Genomic DNA, 18821 nt, shown 5'->3' with positions numbered 1-18821 from the left:
GTTCAAGTGACGTCGGACTTCTCAATTCTTAAAACATCAGCGGGCACTTACAACATTAAAAAGTTTTGTTTGTGCAGTGAGGATGTGGAGCTCAAGCAATGTCCAAGCATGATCCAGTTTAAAAAGTAGTACTAAAGGGCACAGAAGGGCTTTAACAATCGGGTGTTTTCATAAATGATAAATGATTTATGTATTTGTTTATTTAATCTATTTATTTATTTATTTTTGTAAATATGTATCCTATTATGTAAATATCATAGACTGTATTCTATTTGTCATAGAAAATGAAATGTAGGGTTTTTTATAATTACACACAAAAACTGCATTTAAACAAGTACAGTTGTTCAGTCACACCATTAAAACACATAAAACATTTTAATCAGCACCCGATACAGCCAGTGTAAAACTGTTTATTCTTCATATAGGTATTCTCTCTGCATACAAACGCTAAGGCAACATTATTATGTAACAAAAATAAACTTCAGAAACACAGACTGGATAGACACAGCACTATAAGAAAAGCACAATTAAATTAATTACGGAGTACATTTTCCTTATGGGGACGGCAATAAACACATGCGCAAAACAATCGCCATATTCTTACACAACACAGTGAAATCTCATTCTGGACGATGACAGTCAGTAACAACAACTGGACCAGACACATTATGAGCAAACACTCACTGAGGTTAAACTTTTTCAAAGAGTTTCTTTCAAGTAAAACTATTTCAAAATGTATGGATAGAAAACTTTGTCTTTAACAATATATAATCTGAAGCTGCACAGTCTATCAGAGGAAAAGCTGCACACTGAATACTACACAATTACATTATTTGGTACAAGACAAACAGCATTTTTTTCTTTGTATTAGCAGTGCTGAGGTGTTGTTTCTCAGCTCTACCTGCAGCATGCTGTGAGGTCTACATCATGGAACATGAAGTGGTTATGAAAGGACACTGAACATGATGCAGGCACTTCAGTGCAGGTGATCAGAAGGTCCTAATACAGTATCCTGAGATTAAAATTAACACGGTGGCCTCATTTCTATAAACGTATTTTAAGACTAATGCATGATACTACCAATGCCCTTGACAACAGTGTAACAAAAATAGGATAGAAAAATTAACCAGTTACATTAACACTACCAGACTTAGATTTTTAGCTGTGAGGGTGTGTTTGTGTCCATAGTTTTGTCAATTCCCACATTTTACATTAAAAATACATAATTTTAGATATTTGACTTACTTACTTTATTAGACTGCAGCAGAGCAAAAATATAAAGGTCTACATCTTAAGGACAACCATGGCAGGCTGACTGCCAGTCCTATTTCTCACTGAGATAGTGTAAGACCAATTGCAAATGTTATAGATGTTACAGACATAAATATGTGAAATATTGTGAAAATATAACTGGAATATAGTTGATGGGGTATCTAACTTTGAGGAATGCCCAAGTTCTGCTTCTGTGCTCTGCAGTAACTGTAACTATTAATCAAGTATATAGCTGGGAGTAGATCACTGGATTTTACTCAAAACTTAGACCTGCAGCATCAAAAAGAAGTACTAGCATTGCTCGCTTTCTTCATAAAAAATGGAATAATTTGCCAGTAACTATCTTATTATCTTGTTGGCAGCATTACCTGTCTTTGGGACATGAACGTCATCAGTTTTCATTTTTCAGATGTTATGCATTGTACTATTTATTTATTTCTTATGTTTGTCTTTTAAATATTGGTCTTGTCTTATTTGCAGCACTTTGAATTGCCTTGTTGAAAGGTGCCATAAAAATAAACTTGCTTAAGGTAGAGTTTTCATCTCTATTTCTTGTGTTAATCTGAGATAATGTGACAGTTATTAATGATCACAACAGACCAGAACAGTAAATATGAAGCCTAGCCTGTAAATTTGTTGTCCTGTTGTTTCAAGGAGTGAAACCCACAAACAACCTGCCGAAACACACGTTGATGTACTTAACACAACTTTATGAACACTCTTTTAAGTAGACAGTACACAAAATATAATTAAAATATAAACTGTTTATCCAATCATTCAACACTGCAAATTGTTTCCTTCAATATTTAGGGAATAGTTTATCTTCAGTTAAAGGGGTATTTTTAGGGATGGATTCACCTTACAGCTCACTAAAGGAGTGTTGACAACGGGGTTTCTAATGAATATACAGTACAAGGGAAAAACATAAATACACCCTCATTAAATAAGGTAAAATCAGAGAAATAAATACAATGTGGCAAAAGCATTCAAACAAATACAATGCAGGAGTGGACGTTGGTTTCTGAAATGTTTTTAAACATTATTGTCATTTAATTTCCCTTAAAAAAATCTAATTTTCCGAGGTCTTTTTAATTGTTTCTTAAAACAATTAAATTCCTTTCTTAGTTTGCACACCAAGGTTGAGCACTTTAACCCTCTGCTCTACTACACCTTTTCTGATAACCATGTAGCCCGATTTAAGCAGAGGTTAAAAAGGAGTCTTACACCGGGTACAGGTTGGATCAGTGAAGCCACCAGAGGCCCACTTGATGTGAAAAAAGGCAATGTCAGAAATACATATCAATAAATGTGCATTAAGTTTGGCAATCTCTACAGTACACATAGTCAGAATTACTGTAAGTGCTAAGCACAAAATAACCTCTGCATCAGGAGTGTACATAACAAAGTATTAGTACATTACAAATGGAGTGACTACTTTTTATAAATAGGTGAAAACAAGAAAAGTGTTTTTCTGACAAAAGGGTCCAAGGTTACTTATGAATGAAAAGATAGGGGTTGATAACACAAACACAAAACAAATCATGGAGTCATTTCTACTTATAAAAACTCATCTGAACCTCGAGCAGAGGGACAGTCTACAGTGTTTGGTTTACTACTCACTACTACACAACGCAATTGCAAATGCTTGGCATTCAAATTGTTTGATGCAAGTTGCAGTTGCTGTTTTGGTTTGTAGAGTATTGAGTGTATTCACTAATTCATTCATTGATTATCAACAATCCTATCATAGGGCGAAAGCTGGGATAAACCCTGAACAGGCCAAAACAGAATCTGTATCTTAAGGTTTCAATAATTAAACAAGATTTCCACACTGCCTTTTCCCACCACCAGGTGGCACTCCAGGTTCGGTGCAGGTTTACATGTGATGCTGAGGTGATAAAGAGCTCGGATGTGAACATTTCCATTTCCATTCAAATATCCTCTTTAAAATGCCTCTTTCCACTCTACCTTTTCACAGATCTGATAAGAAAAGCCTTCAGTTTAGTGCAAATGCAGTGACGTGGCAGCAGTAACTGAATTCCACTGACTTTTTTCACAAGCAGATGTTTGCACTAAGATAATTTTGATCACCTAAATAGATCTGTGCATAAGAGTAAGATGGAAAACAAAGGGCACAGTGAGGTTCTGGTCTAATTCTAGTTAGTCTTGGGGCTGAAGCTGACACCTGGCCAGTCGTAGGTGTCTGGCAAGAAGGAGTCGTAGTTGGTTTCCCACACAGTGGCACGTACAAAGCTTTCCTTGTCCACTGGCTCAGGGTAGCGGAACGCCATGCCGTTAGCATAGACAAACTCCACCACCTATAGGAAGATTGAAAAAGGTTAGCATCGAGAAAAACTGAGAGACAAATACAAAAGGAAAAGACAGATAGAAGTACTTAGAGATAAATAGAAAATGAACTGCCCAAACGCTACTGGACAACTACATACAAAAATCACTGGAAAGCAATACTGTGTGAAAAGTCACCTAGAGAAGTTTTTAAAAGATACCTAGATTAATGCGACAGCTTACTGCTTTCGTATATATATAATATCAGATTGACAGAGGAGGCTAAATTTAGGATGGAACTGTTAAAGGGAAGGTTCATCCAGTGCCATATAGTTCCATTATAATTTTAAATTTTGGACTAACATGAACAGGTTCCTGAATAGCTGAAACATTTAGCTAAAGTTGGGGTCTCTAGATAAATTGTTTTTTTTTGGGAGACTTGCCTTGACAGCCATCTGGACAGAAACCTCTCTGATGTTGGAGAGAGGAGGATAGAGTCTGCCTTCATCCAGCTCTTTATCTGTCAGCTGCTCTGAAAGGGTCTGGAAGGAGTACATAAATACTTTTAGGCTGGAGTTGAATTTATGTGGTCCAAAAAGACAAAGACTATTATTTGCCTACAGCATGTTTCCCTGCTGTTTGCCACCAACACAAATGTGAAGTCATAAATATAGTATGTTCTTTGGTATTAGGCGAATTAAGATAAACAAGATGTAAGAAATATATGAAGTTCTAGGGTGTGTGACAGAAATGACCAAACAAATACTACCCATAAAGGAATAAGAGATGACTCTTGTCATATACTGAATCTAAATCAAAAATGTGTTGGGTGTTCTTGGAAAACGGGGATAAAATAGGAAAAACAGACGACAATCGAGGCACTCCAAAATAAATCAAAATGTAACCACAGGGAAGAAAATATTAAAAAGCCTTTACTGTGATGGCTAGATCATTAAAAAATTATGAAAAATTAAAAAAAAAAACATGTTGGCTTTTTAATGATTTAGCCACTACAATAAAGGATTTAATTAATCGAAATTTTATCTAAATCACATTCCGAATTAAGTATTGTGGTTCTTTACAGATGTGACAGCCTACAAATCATTTTCTGCAGAGTTAAAAAATATATATCTTTGATTGGTACAGATCCTTGCATGCCTGGAGTGCCTTCCTGTTTATCCAAACACAACTCCCATTGCAAACATGCAAATGACAGTGTGTTTTACAAAATATTTCAATATTGACCAAAGAATGCTGGCAAGAAATTACATTTTTTTTTTTTTTATCATTAATTGCACTGATCAATGTTATCAAGTCAAATGCAAAGAGGGAAGAACAGATCAAAAGAGTGCAAAGCAGGATCAGCCTTTTTAAAGCCCCACATCTGCTAGCTGTTAGTCTAGAAAGAGAAGGAACAGGAGACATAACAGGGTTAAAGAGGGTTTCTATGACCATTTATAGCATATGTATACATAACAGAGTCAGCAAGAAAGTGCAGGATTGGGTGGGGGGAAGGTAAAGGTGGACATCAGCATATATAAAGGAGAGAAAGACTGAGAAATGATGACTTCAGACCTTAGCAGCCTCTAAGAACACTGTGTCACTGATGTGCCTCACTCCACTCAGTATCACAGCCAAGGCCACACCTGCAGTGAGCAAACAGCATGTTTTAAAACAGACAACGTGGTAAACAAAATGCAAAAAGTACAGGCAATCATTTTATCCATGGTGCAAATGGTGCACTAGTCTTTGGTTGCATCTTAACACTGTAAATTACTGATAGCTATTCTGTATGTCCGGAGAATCAGTACATAATCCATAGTCTCTCATTAATAGAAATGATGAATATTAATTTTCTTCTCTCTTTCACCTGGGAAGATGTAAGCATTGTTGCCTTGTCCAGGAGTGATGATGCGACCATCACTCAGAGTCACTGGATCAAACGGACTACCACTGGCAAAAAGACATCGACCCTGTGAGACAAGGAAGCACAGGGTGAAAGAGTGATGATGGGGGGAAAGAAAGCACGGTAACAGCATACTGCATAGCCTTCACGTCTCAGGCATCACCTCCACCATTTAACCTTCACCATTCCTTAATTACTAGACTATTCAAGTGCTGGACAAGAAACATACTTCAAACTCCCACTTAAATGTCTCCAACATCTAGCTTGACCCATTTGCAACACTTAAACACATAACTAGACTAAAATATAGTACCACAAACAGTATAATTAAGTCTAGTTATGTCCATGTCTAATTAGACACTGCACAACTTTGTTTGCAAAAACAACACTGTAAAAGGCACATCCCTTTGGAATTCCCTTAATGGCTGAAAACTTGGCTAGAACTGGTTTTGGGTCCTGTTTAAAGGTGTGTTGTCATAAATGGTTTCTTTTGTCTTTGATTATTATATGCACTCACTTTAAAGTTTATACTGTAACATGTAATTTTAATTAATACTTGAATTATCAATGGTCCCATCAAGGGATTTAACTTTACCTACTGTATACCGTACACAAGTACATCAAACACTGATTCTGCAACTGTCAATGTTTCTCTGTGCTTCTCCCTCACAAATAAACTAATAAAACAAGAAGCAAGATTTGACAGGACACAAGCTCTTAATGTTTGAGTTGGTCAAAAACTCAAGGAAAGAAGAAAAACTGTGTACATCAGTGAGCGTGTAGGCGTCCTCTGCTGTGCACTCTGCTTTAGTGGTTGGGTTACTCAGGGCGAAGATGATTGGTCGTTCGTTCAGGGTTCCCATGGCCTTGATGACATCGTGGGTGAACAGACGTCCAGCTCCTGACACACCTGGAAGAACGTGAGAGAAATTTTGGTCATCCTGTGTGTGTGATCCATCATCTTCACACAAGCAGAGCCTTGCTTTGGCAGGTAGATTTAATGATTGGATAAATAATAAATAGCTGAAATATAAAATATAGGTATTCAATTGACCTGAGTCAAATCTCCTGCTTGGATAAAATGTAATAAATTGTAAGCCTTACAAACAAGAGCACATAATAATTTTATCCAGTTTCTGTTTTTGATTAATTGCTCAAACTTAAAAATGCATATTCCAAACTGTGCTGCAAGGCATTATAGCTATAGAAATACAGAAAATGAGAAGTTCCTTACCAATGATAGCTGTGGGTTTGATGGTGTTGACAGCATCGAAGAAGCTCTCTACACTCCCTGGACTGTCATGGACAAAGGCCTCCTGGTTGGAGTCTGTTTCCTGCGGTCTGTCCTGAAATCACATACATCAATACAAATATAGTAAAACCAATTATAAAGTATCATCAGTGAGCCACACAGGAAACCACACAGACATATGACTTATGTTGTGGTTGTTGATGTCTGTGTCACACACAAATACACTAACCTTTACTAGTAAGCCATGTTTATCGTACATCCAGATCTTATTTCTGGCCTCAGCTTGGGTCATCCCCCCCTCCATCATGGCCATGACAATCAGATTGGCAATACCAAGGGCAGCCTAAGGAGGAAATAATTGCATCAAGTTAAACTCAAAGTACTGAGACCGTGTATTCACATAGAACTTTAACACTGAATTATTTCTCTAATAATAGAATGACTAAGCAAATCCAGCTTTTTCCCTAGAAATGTTCTGGTCGATGTTGAGCTAAGTTTTAATTCTTAAATAATTTTGGACTATCATGTGTTTGGTTGTAGCAGCTCAAGTCAGTAGGGGGCAGTATAGCCTTTGCAAATTATTTTGATTTAATAGTTTATTTTCATATTAGCATGATTCATTGGAATTTGTCTTAGTAAGCTAACTTTAATAAAAACACTGAAAGACAAAAAATAGTTAACAAAGACATTCATAAAACATGGAATATATTAAACAAAGTATAAAATAGATAGGAATCCGGAACCCTAAAAGAGGTATAAAAGCCCCAAAACACCAAATACAACACATATATAACAAACTAGCACCTGTTGTTATATGGGACTTTTTTTGGAGAAGAAATTCAAGAGTAGAAATAAAACTAAGAAAACAAAATAAACCAAGGTTTATGGATAAATGCTATCTTACCTCTCCAGCTCCCAGGAAAAGCACCCGGTGTTCAGTGATGGGTTTGCCAATCGCTCTCTGAGCTGCTAACAGACCAGCGAGGGCTACAGCTGCAGTGCCTGGAACCATGCAGAAGATCACAACAGTAAAAAATGATGTTGTTGATAATGTTGTTTAGTCTCTTTGATTTTCAGACAACAAAGCTTATGAATGCATTTTGTTTCAGCACCCAAATCTCAGCTGTCAGTGTAGATCAGTTTTCCAATAACGTCCCAGCTTGCAGCTGCATTACCTTGCAGCAGCAATGTGACTTAAAGGTCACAATATGTACAGTGTAATGGTTTATTTAATTCAAGGAAGTCTTCAGGTTCCTTGTGACATGAAAAGAAATCAACGGTTAGCTGGAAGTTAGAAAAGCAATCTAAAAACCTAACATGCTTTTAGAAAGACCTCCCAACAATAATAAAAAAGGCAATTTATAGAGAGGGGCTGAAATATGCAAAATCTCAGAATGTTTTTGTATGAAGGTTTATATGCAAACCTTGAATATCATCGTTGAAGGTGCAATATTTCTCCCTGTACTTCCTGAGGAAGCGGAAGGCATTGTGATTCCCAAAGTCCTCAAATTGGATCAAAGTGTCCTGTCCGTACTTGTCCACCACAGCCTCCATGAACTCATCAATCAGATCATCGTAGACTTGAGAATTATCTCGCTTCTGGTACAGGCCCATGTAAAGTGGATCCTTGAGGAGAGTCTGATTGGAGGGAAAAAACGAACATATTCAGCATAATGCACATACAGTTATACAGTATACAGAAAACATACAAAAAAAATCTTCTTACCTCATTGTTTGTGCCAACATCTATCGTCACAGGCAGACATTTCTCAGGTCTGATGCCGGCGCAGGCAGTGTATAGGCAAAGTTTTCCCACAGGAATGCCCATTCCATAAACACCCAGGTCCCCTAATCCTAAAATACGCTCTCCATCAGTTACTACTACTGCCTATTGAAAGAGGAGAGTAGATGGAAAAAAAGTACATTAGTCAGCAAAACTGCAGTTTAACATTTTAAAAGCCCACAACACTTAACTGGACCTTCGTCAAGTGAATGTAAAATGTGAACGGTAATGGGTCAATTTTGAACCCTAAGCAGGTTCAGAGCGTTTTTTGCTCCTGTCACATTTTATTCCCTGATGCTTCATTTTTCACTTCAATATAGAGATTCTGCATCTCTATGGAAACAGCACAGTCATGTCTAAAAGCAGGGAGAATTCAAAGCAGTATAACACAGTTATAATGTCATAAAAATTGAATTTATATTTACAACTTTTTTCGAAGTGCCCACATGAGTTATAAAAATAAATACATTTCAGTGATTTTTTTGTCACATGACCGTTGGTAAGAGCTTCAAAGTTGCACTGATTTTTCTTTTTATAGGATCTGGTTAGTGCAAATTATTTATTTCAGTTTATATACCATTCGTCACACATTATTCATTCAAAGACAGATTCAAAATCTGATTATATTTATGTTTTTACAGTTTCTGGTTATGATAAATGGTATAATTTAGATGAAATGTTAAAGAAATAATGTAATTCAAACCCACCAGTAGGCTTTATTTCTTATTTTACTGTGATATCTGATCTGAATTCTATTTATTCATAGTTGTATAGCCAAAATGTCCGTAAGTGATATCTCAATGGTGATATCTCGATAGTCACAGATAATTTCTAAAATCCTCAGTCTCCTGGTTTGAGAGGGATTAATGGACCTAGTAATCTATTTTACACTGTTCTAAAGATATTAGCTGATAAGGTGTTACTGTGGTGAGGTTTTCAGATACTCACTGCAACATTAGTCTCTGGCCAGTTATCCAGGATGGAACGGATGTGTCCTCTGTCCCGAATGGAGATGAATAAGCCTCTGGTGAGAAAAAAAAGATGATGAGTTTACTTATTTAAACACACTCATTGTAAGATTCTGTTGAGAACAAATAGTATAATCATATCTCCACTATGATAACATCCATAATGTTAGTTTGGTCAAGGTGTTGACCATTTCTCATCAATTTTAAATATACTTCCAGTTTTATCACTTTCATAGAACTCCTGAACAGTAGGTGCACATCTTTTGTTTTTATTAACTTTTTAGTGCCCAACAGGGTCAGTATGTCTGCAAACAAAGGTCAGCACAACATTCCTTGTAGTCTTTTACATTTTCTCTTTCACTAGTTGATTCTTGATAGCTTTACTGCTTGCTTACTTGGGTCTTCTAAAAATGCTTCCATAATGTGTGCAGGCCAGGCCTACAGTTGGAGTGTAGACAATTGGCATGAGGTCCTCTATGTCCTCCATCAACAACCTATAGAAAAGCTTCTCGTTCCTCTCCTGGATGCCCATCAAGTAGATGTACCTGAGCAGAGAAGGAGGAAAAAGTTAAACCATATAGATGTAAATATTGAGGATAAGCATGTGATTAAAAAAAATGTTTAAAAGGAAAACCTAACACTTAAAAAATAGTGTTTGCACTTTCCAGTTCTTTAAGCAAAATATGTCCTTACTTCTGTAGGGGATCAGACATTTTCTTGAGATTATTCTGAAAGCGCATGGCCTGAAGTTCCTGAGTCTCCACTTTGGGAGGTAACAGACCATGTATCCCCAAAATCTGTCGCTCCTCTAGAGAGAAAGCCATGCCCTGGGGAAAATACACAGAAAGAGACAGTTGTGTCAAATTATTATTTTTAGAGAATAACAAGTTTGTCTAAGATCTCAACAGGCAGCACTGTTTTATAATGCTGTGTTTGTGCAGATATGTAAAGAGGGTTGGTTTGGATGTCTTGTGACACTAACAAGAGATAAAGAGATAAGATGATCAATCTTACTATTTCTGAATAAGACTCCTGTTTATTCCATATATTTGCCTGGATTAAAGTATGGTATGGTATTTGTTATGTGTTCATTTCTGACTACAGGAAGTGATTAATCAAAATTTATGAGAAACGATGCAATCTCTGTTGGCAAAAGAACGATCCTTCATGAACAACTGGTCCAACAAATGTTTGATTTTCTGAACCCAGCATTTCTTGTCGTATTGTATTTGGTATTTTACACCAACTGACACATGTTGCATATCACCTCTCTCTGTTGTATGGTGTACTGCTTTTAAGTTCCTTCCTAAAATTACTTGATCACCCCTTTCAACAAAAAATAAATAAATAACTGAACCAATTTTCAGAGCCCTTGCGGCAGGAAATGTTCACATACAATGACAAAGTTTTGTCACCAGAGGGCGCACTGATTTACCCACGAGTCTCAAGACTGGCCTGACCTATTGACTCTTAACAGGAAAAGACGGACATCTGAGTGGAAAAACAGGGAGGCCAGATGAAAGGCAATTTTGCAGTTGGGGGAAAAGAGGTAATAGAGGGGAGTCGCCTCTAGGAAGCCAATAAGGAGAACTGTGGGCAGAAACACCCCATGAATAAAAGAAAGGGTTGGGGAGGAGGGATAGAAAGTGTTTTATGATCCTGCAGTGGATGTAAGCATGTATGTGTGTGTGTAGGTTTACAAAGCCATGTCTGAATGAAATATGGGCAGAACATATGGAAGCCATAATGTCTGAGGCTGGGAAAGGGGCTGATTATTCTGTGAGAGTGATAAATGTTAGGGGGCTCCCCTGGCAAAATGCTGAGTCATGCTGATGGAGCATTTCACTTCACTCAGCTCTAGTACTCAGTTCCTCTCAACATAATGCAACATGCTGCAAACCTCTGATATGCAGTTTTAGATTTTTCTCTTTTTATTTTGAACGGAGTATTTGAACATCTATTGGTTTGTTAAAATTGCTGTTTTGTAGTGTGTTGAGTGATTCAAACTGTGCTGAAAAACATAAATAATGGATTTCCTGAAAAGCTAATACTTGTACTTTGTGTATATGTATTTTTAGTGTCATATTAGTCTGTGTATTGAAACACTTTTTAGTTTCTGACGAAAATTGATACTTTTGAACACCTAAATGCCCTTTCAAAACTAAATTTCAAAATTGCCGTGTACACTCAACAGTACATTGGTGAAAATTTGAGCATCAGGATAACGGCGCATTAAACACACACAGCATCATCTTGCAAGATATATTTTAACTATTTAATTTAATCTATCTGACAGTGTAATGTAATAAACAATGCATTTCTGCAACACTATGACCTTTACTGTTGATGTATGATGAATCATAAGAATCATGACAATTCAATCTGCTGATGAAGTCACATCTGCTCTGGCAAATACACATTTCCTATGAGTTTCTGGCATCCTGCTGTATCACTCTTGCTTTATGCAATTTAAGTTGTTTTAGATGCAAGTCACAATGAACTTTCAATGTCACTCAAAAAGAGAAAAAAAAACATGTAATCTTCTTCACGAAGCTTTTAAACACTTGAGGTGGTTTTGATCTGAAATGCAGTTGCTATGCATACAGTGTTTCTAGGGCTAACAGCCAACCAGCCACTGACCAGTTTACATGATGGTTGGAATGTCTATATATAGCACAACATGTGTAGTCTACGCTAAGTTTAGCAAAAACCTGCACACAGAGAGATCCTGTCACTTAAAGCAGCCTCATGTTTCAAATGTCATTTTAAGCTTTAAGAAGTTTGAAAAACCTGACAAGGAACCTCTCCCACCCAAACTATTCACAGCATGAATGGAATACGCTAAACATTGTGATACACATAAAGGGTATTAAAGAGCTAAAGAATTGTTTTCCCCACCTCACTGCAAGAATGCACAAGTGACACCACTGTTGGGTGTGGGGACACGTGCAGGACAGGGCGAGGCAGGTTTATTTCTATATAGCACCTTTTAAACGGAAGGCAGTTGACATGAGGTTTACATGAGAAATAACGCAACCTTTAGAAGGAATATAAAGAGCAGAATTGAATAAAATAGGAATATACAAAATAATGAAAGACAAAGGAGTAAAAAATACAGCACCCTTTTGAGGCCTTTGCAGTGTAGAAAAAAAACACTTGTTTTAAGTAGGTCTCTATTAAGCCAGTGCAAGTTTTTCTAGTTTTTCATATAACTAATCCCTGGATTAGATTAAATGATGCAGCTTTTGACTGTACTTCATGTCCATGTTGTCCGTACTGTACTTTTATTTTTTACAATGCTCTCAGTGCAACTGCATGTGCTTGCATGATAAACTCAATTTTTAAAGTTTCTTCATATTTGCTGATTGTTACATCTGAATGAAGACATCTTCTTCTACTTGTAGAAATATGATGCTTTGAAATTTTAAGTTTTCCTCATATGAGGAAAACTAAAAATTGTCAACAAAAGGAGATGGTTTTAAAACAGAAATAATACAAATATAAAAATTAAACAAATATAAACAATTTTATTTGTTGGCATTCATTATCATTAATTCCCTTATAACCAAAGAATATAATACAATTCTGATGTCCATACATCCAATTATTTTCCACCCCAACACACAAAAAGCTTATGACAATTAGCCTACATAAATACATTAATTCCAAATTAGTTGACTTTATGACATGACCTAATTGGCTTGGGTCTAGCAGAAATGGGCTAACATGCAGCCAGACATGTTAATAACACGGCCATCTGTTCACACAGTATGTCTTTTTTAATGCTGACACACATACACACAATGTTGTCCACTCACTTTGTTGGTGCGAGGGCTCAGCATGAGGGGCTTGCCCTTCTCTTTGGTGTGTGCCCATCTGCAAGCAGAGACACAGGGCCTCAGGGACCAAGTTGTCCTCAACCTGGACAACATGGTGGAGTCACTGGTCTGGAAGCTCCACTGGTAAAGCTGCAGAGGAAGGAAAAAGAGACAATATTGAAAAAATGATTTATTGACTTGGGTTTGGCAGCAGCACCCCCCTCAACCCTGAACAAGTTAAGCAAATACAGATAATGGATGAATGGATGTTGAATATTTGTGGTGCCAATGCCATGACACATTTCCTTTGGGTCAACGGGTCAATACTTATTGTAAAGTGCACCGCTGCCACCACCTTTGAACATATGACATCATCAGACCGCTATCATCCCTAAGTAATTAAGGTATCAGCAGTGAAGATTGTCGCTCTACTGACACACACTTAATCACAGAAGACTATGAATGTACTTGGTGTGCATATACAGTCCCACCCTCGAGGATTACAAATGCTGACAGCAGCGGCATGTCATTAATCTGGATGTGGACTGAAGTGATTTAGTGCGTGATCTGAGAAAAGCTTTGAAAGATTGTCTTTATCCTTTTTCCAATGAGCACCACACGAAGACAGAGAGCAAGTTAAATCATGATGACATCAGTCGTCAAATAAGATGGAAAGACGGGCAGATAACATGCATCACAAGTTGGAAACAGGACTCCTATAAACAACCACACAAATCACATGTGTCATCTGCAGAGCATACCTGTAGGAATGAATTATTTCTACTATTTTGAAAGCGAAGGACATAAAACAAGATCATAAATAAATACAAAAAAACTGTATCTGGTAGCAGAATTTCCTAAAGTGGTGCCACACCAACAACCATTAGAGCATACTAACATTACTCGGGGGCCCCTATTCTGCGTCTCGCAGTTGTTGATGGCATGGAACAGTAACGTCATTGTCAGGGCTAGGTCCTCCATGTGACCTGTGTTTATTGTGTGGTGCTGCGTTGTGTTGGATGCAGAAAGATGCCAGTGTAGACAATTTGTAAGTTTTAGACAATTAAGAGGAGTTTGTGATAATTATTTGCAGCAAACTGTCATCTGACTATGAAACCAGGAAGTAAATGTTGCCTTCTCATTGGACTTGCAGAGCCAACAGACTGAAAGAACAGCCTTAAATTGCCACATACAGTATGATACAGATATAACATATCTTGTGCTTTAAATGTGAATGCCAATAAGGGTAGATTTCACAAGCAGCCATAGAGCCCACAGAGGAAATGTAGCCAGAAGCATTTCTCAATCCAACTGTTATACACACTTTTTTCTGCTCTGGTACTGGTTTGGCTTCATTCTGTTATCCAGGCCAAATATCTTCCGGCCTTCCTTAATGTCAAGACCTGACCCAGAGGAAATGCAACTGGACCTGTCAGCGAGTTATGTGGGGAACAGCTACGTGGCCATTATTGCACGCAGTTTCTATTTTAGGTTGTGGCAGTTAAGTGACCGAGACTAGCTGAATGCTAAATTAGTTTCTTTGAAATACAAGATACATGAGGAAATGACAGTCAACTGCAGTCAGCTGTTCCAAAAAGAAAAGAAAACTGAAAATCATTGAGGTAAAGAAAGAAAAGTTTGGAAGAGCGATGAATGATTTCATGATCTGAAACAGAATGCAGCTGAGCTCAGGTGGCAAATAACAAACAAACAACAGACCCAGGGCCAGTTAATGTAACAAACAGGACTCATCTGTGCTGTCAACGTTGTCTTGCCCTCCTCTGTCCCCTCATTACACACTTCTATTTATCATACTAGATATAACCCACACAAAACCACAAGACCATGCAAATGGAAATGAGACAAACAAATATATTATATATATATATATATATATATATATATATATATATATATATATATATATATATATTATATTATATATTATATATAGTAGCAAGATGCAACAGTTGTTTTTAATGGCAATCCCTGTGTTTAATCACACTATGCACTACACATCCAGTTCAGACTAGAGCGATGAGATCACACCCTATGTGACGCTATTTTATATCAGATTAAACTGCCATTTCTAGGTTTTAGACTGACAAAACAAGTAATTTAAAGACATCCCCTTATAGAAACTCGGCTGGACATGTTTCACTATTTTATGACATTTAAAGACTAAACAATTAATCAACAAAACAACTTGTACATTAATCAATAAAGAAAATAATTATTAATTGCAGCCCTAGTTCCTGCTTCACTAAGGTGTCTCCAGGACCACATTTTGCTAAGATGACACACACACACATACAGATTCACAATGTGAAAACAACACCGGCTACATGCTGTCACGGATGGTAACTATCATTAACCTTAAACATTTCTTAGAAAGAAAAAAATTGTACATTAGCCTGTACTTCTTGTTGAAGAACAGCCTAACAGGCAGCACTGTGGTCTGATAATGTGCTTCTCTGTTTGACCAAAATATCTGATGAAAGAAATGACAAGCATAGCCAGCTGGCAGAGCCTTGGCTTACAACTACACATCCAGGAAACATTGCCTAGAAAGCAGCATCAAAGCCAGGGCCAAAGTGGCAGACTGTATAAGCAGCACCGACAATGAAGAGACATATTGTTTTGTTATTGAAATGTTTTGTTGATTTGATGTTCTGAGTGAGTGTGTCCTCTGTGAATTCCAGTCTTTGTGTACAAGAATATTTTCTGGTTATCGACACACCCTAATAAGGCTGGTATTTGATACACTGGAGATACAAAATCCTTTTTCATGTAATTTCCTCCCAGACTTTGTTAGCATGTCAGCTCTAAGAAATCAAACATAATCAGATTGTCTGTAATTGCTTGATTTGTCCTATTTGTCTGCCAAGTAGCAGGGCAATTCTGGCATGGGAACCATAACAAGCCTGCTTTGTATCAGTGATGGAACAACTAGTACTACTTCCACTGGACTTTATGTAACTGTAACTGTTTGTATGCAAATAGCTCATTAAAGCAGGCATCCAACCAACCCAGAATTGTGCATGACTTCTTGTGTGGATATTAAAAGCTTGTGCTGAGATCTCCACACAGAGCCAAGCCAAGTACTCGCAAGTACCAAATCTGACTGAATAAATCTAAGGTGTAATACACAATCCAGCCAGTGTGAAGTATTTCTAATAGTTTGTATTGACTATCGTAGGCATAATGTAATAACAAAGGGTGTCATTCCAGAAATAAGTTACCAACAGAAAGCCAGCCTTGTATGCATACCACACATCCTCTTAACCTAACAAGCAATCAATTACACCCACACCCATTTCATGTGTAAACTTTGTTTGGTCCTAGAAGTGGATTTTACCAGGAGTACACTGGTATAAAGCAGAAGCAATGGAAACAATTTTATTGGAGTATTAGTATAATTATGTTAACTCAAAAAATAAAATAAATAAATAAATAAATAAATAATTACTTATATCTATATATATATATATATATATATATATATATATATATATATATATATATATATATACATATTATATATTATCTAATAAAATGAAAAATATATTTACGTTTTTTCTTCCATCTTCTCTTTGAGGTAGACTTGGAGTGGACTGAAGCAATATTACAGCTAAGTGTGAGCACTTACACAAAAATATCAGATGGACATGTTAAAATAAGGGACTGCAGCTTTCTACAGTGGCATGCTAACCTGATAAGTTAGCTTAGCAATCTTAACAACAAACAAAACGCAGCTAACGACTGCTACAAGCTAAGAAGCTAGCTTAAAAATAAAACGGACCAAGCAGTGCCGTTATTTGAGCACCTGTTACAGCGAAAGGGTTAACGACAGAAAAATCCACAGTCCAAATGTCTGTCAAACTGAAACAGAAACGTAACTCCAACAAGAAACAGATAACCTGATGATCTACATGCTGTCATTCATTCAGACCCCCTGCTCAGTAATTCTTGGCTCACAAACGGGAACTTAGTTGACACAAACGTTTACTTTTAGATAATAACGGTTCGGCTTACCTGTTCCTGATTATTATACTGCTGTGGTTTCTTCAGTAGGGCAGCTCAATGATTATAAAGCATATTTCTCCTGTAGTTCGCTGTGTAACTGCAGTCGTTTGACCGCTCGGTTTGTCCTTTCACGGTAGCCAGATGCAGCACAGAGTGACAGTGAGGAGACTCACGCGGTGTGGAAGCAGTCAGCCGCTCAGCCAATCACATCTTGGGATTCCCTTCTTGGCTACCGTAAAGACTACGACAGGCACAAGTTTTTTTGGAGCAACGCCTACTGCCGTAATTACTGTAAAAGATAGTCCCGTAGAAGCAGGTTTTAGAAACATATTTTTCCCCCAATAAGTCTTAACTTACAAGGAATTTGTTTGGTGTTCGGTAGCAGCAAACAGCACAAAAATAGAACTGAAATAATTACAATTTAAAAAATATATTTAAATATGTATTAGATAAAAGGTGGCTGAATGATATGGTTTCCTGTTTATACCTCGAAGAGGTTCGATTTTCTATGTCTAACTCCCCATCAGGCCCGGGGTGGGTAATCGGGAGAATCGGGAGAGTTCCCGGTGGGCCGCTTCACTTTTGGGCCGGCCGATAATTTATTTATTTATTTATTTATTTGACATTTTTCACGTTAGTCCATCTCCTCTTAAAGTACGCTAAACACGTTTTGCATTCTGACACCTCAGCCTCAGCATGGGTTGTACCATGTGAGGGAGTTCTCCCCTCCCAAATAAAGTTGGTTGGGTCCATAGCCGTCTTTCCAAAAAAGTTTTCTCAGGTAGGCTACCGATAGCTGGGCCAGCCCTATCTCAACGATACACGTCGGGGGGGATGGATGGGAGGAAGAGGCCAGGAGGGGCTGAAAAAGCCAGGTTGAAGAAAAGAAAGGCATTGGAGGAGGATGCTGCCAAATGTGCCAAGCTTACAGATTTATTTTCGAGAGGACAAACACAAGTGGCAACTGGTAAAGAGAGACATAGGCTTAATGCAACGTAACTGTTCGGCTAACGTTGTAACGTGATTAATATCGTTGAAGCGTTGTCAACCTATTCGCAAGCAAAATATTGAATTGAATTAAAATATAAGCCTTTTTATATCACCTGATATATGGCGATTCATAGACTTTGCAAATATTATGAAAATATTGATAACAAAACTCAAACTGTGTAGGCTATGCAGTGAAATTATTTTTTCTTTGTAGCTTCTGAGCAGCAGATAAGCCAGTCTCCTGCTGAAAATGATGAGCCCGAAATTTGCAATGAGGAGGCCATGACTACAGGGACAGGTAGAGAGGATAACATCATGATAACAGTAAACAATATGAATTAAAGTTATTTAATGTAAGAAAGAGCAGTATAGACCTATGACAGTCCATGATGAACCAATATGCATTATTTGCTCAGATGTGGGCGCAGTAGCCTAAAGGAGTAAACCACCATAATAGGCTATACCTATGCAGAAAAATGATAATGGTGCTATTCACAATGTAACTGAATAGTGGAGCTAC

At 37.3% G+C, this 18821-nt stretch overlaps 1 protein-coding gene across 2 annotated transcripts; it reads right to left on the bottom strand.

Moving 5' to 3' along the window:
* Positions 1 to 768: 768 nt before the first annotated feature.
* me2 (malic enzyme 2, NAD(+)-dependent, mitochondrial) lies at positions 769 to 17467 on the bottom strand. Of its 2 annotated transcripts, none has more exons than XM_059337188.1 (15): positions 17321 to 17467; positions 13286 to 13435; positions 10161 to 10294; positions 9863 to 10012; positions 9448 to 9523; positions 8443 to 8604; positions 8141 to 8354; positions 7621 to 7718; positions 6946 to 7059; positions 6699 to 6810; positions 6232 to 6374; positions 5429 to 5531; positions 5134 to 5204; positions 4002 to 4100; positions 769 to 3590 (listed from the first exon to the last, which is right to left on the bottom strand). In XM_059337188.1, exons 2-15 carry the CDS (start codon positions 13397 to 13399, stop codon positions 3429 to 3431), a joined length of 1752 nt encoding a protein of 583 aa, XP_059193171.1. In that variant the 5' UTR covers positions 13400 to 13435; positions 17321 to 17467; the 3' UTR covers positions 769 to 3428. The 2 variants fall into 2 exon arrangements, with proteins under 2 accessions (XP_059193171.1, XP_059193172.1); XM_059337189.1 differs by lacking the exon at positions 17321 to 17467 and adding an exon at positions 16858 to 17246.
* Positions 17468 to 18821: the final 1354 nt, after the last annotated feature.

The sequence above is a fragment of the Centropristis striata genome, chromosome 7 (genome assembly GCF_030273125.1).
Source record: "Centropristis striata isolate RG_2023a ecotype Rhode Island chromosome 7, C.striata_1.0, whole genome shotgun sequence".
NCBI lineage: Eukaryota > Metazoa > Chordata > Actinopteri > Perciformes > Serranidae > Centropristis > Centropristis striata.
The sequence above is the reverse complement of the archived record's forward strand: the minus strand, read 5'-3'. Positions and strand labels throughout refer to the sequence as shown.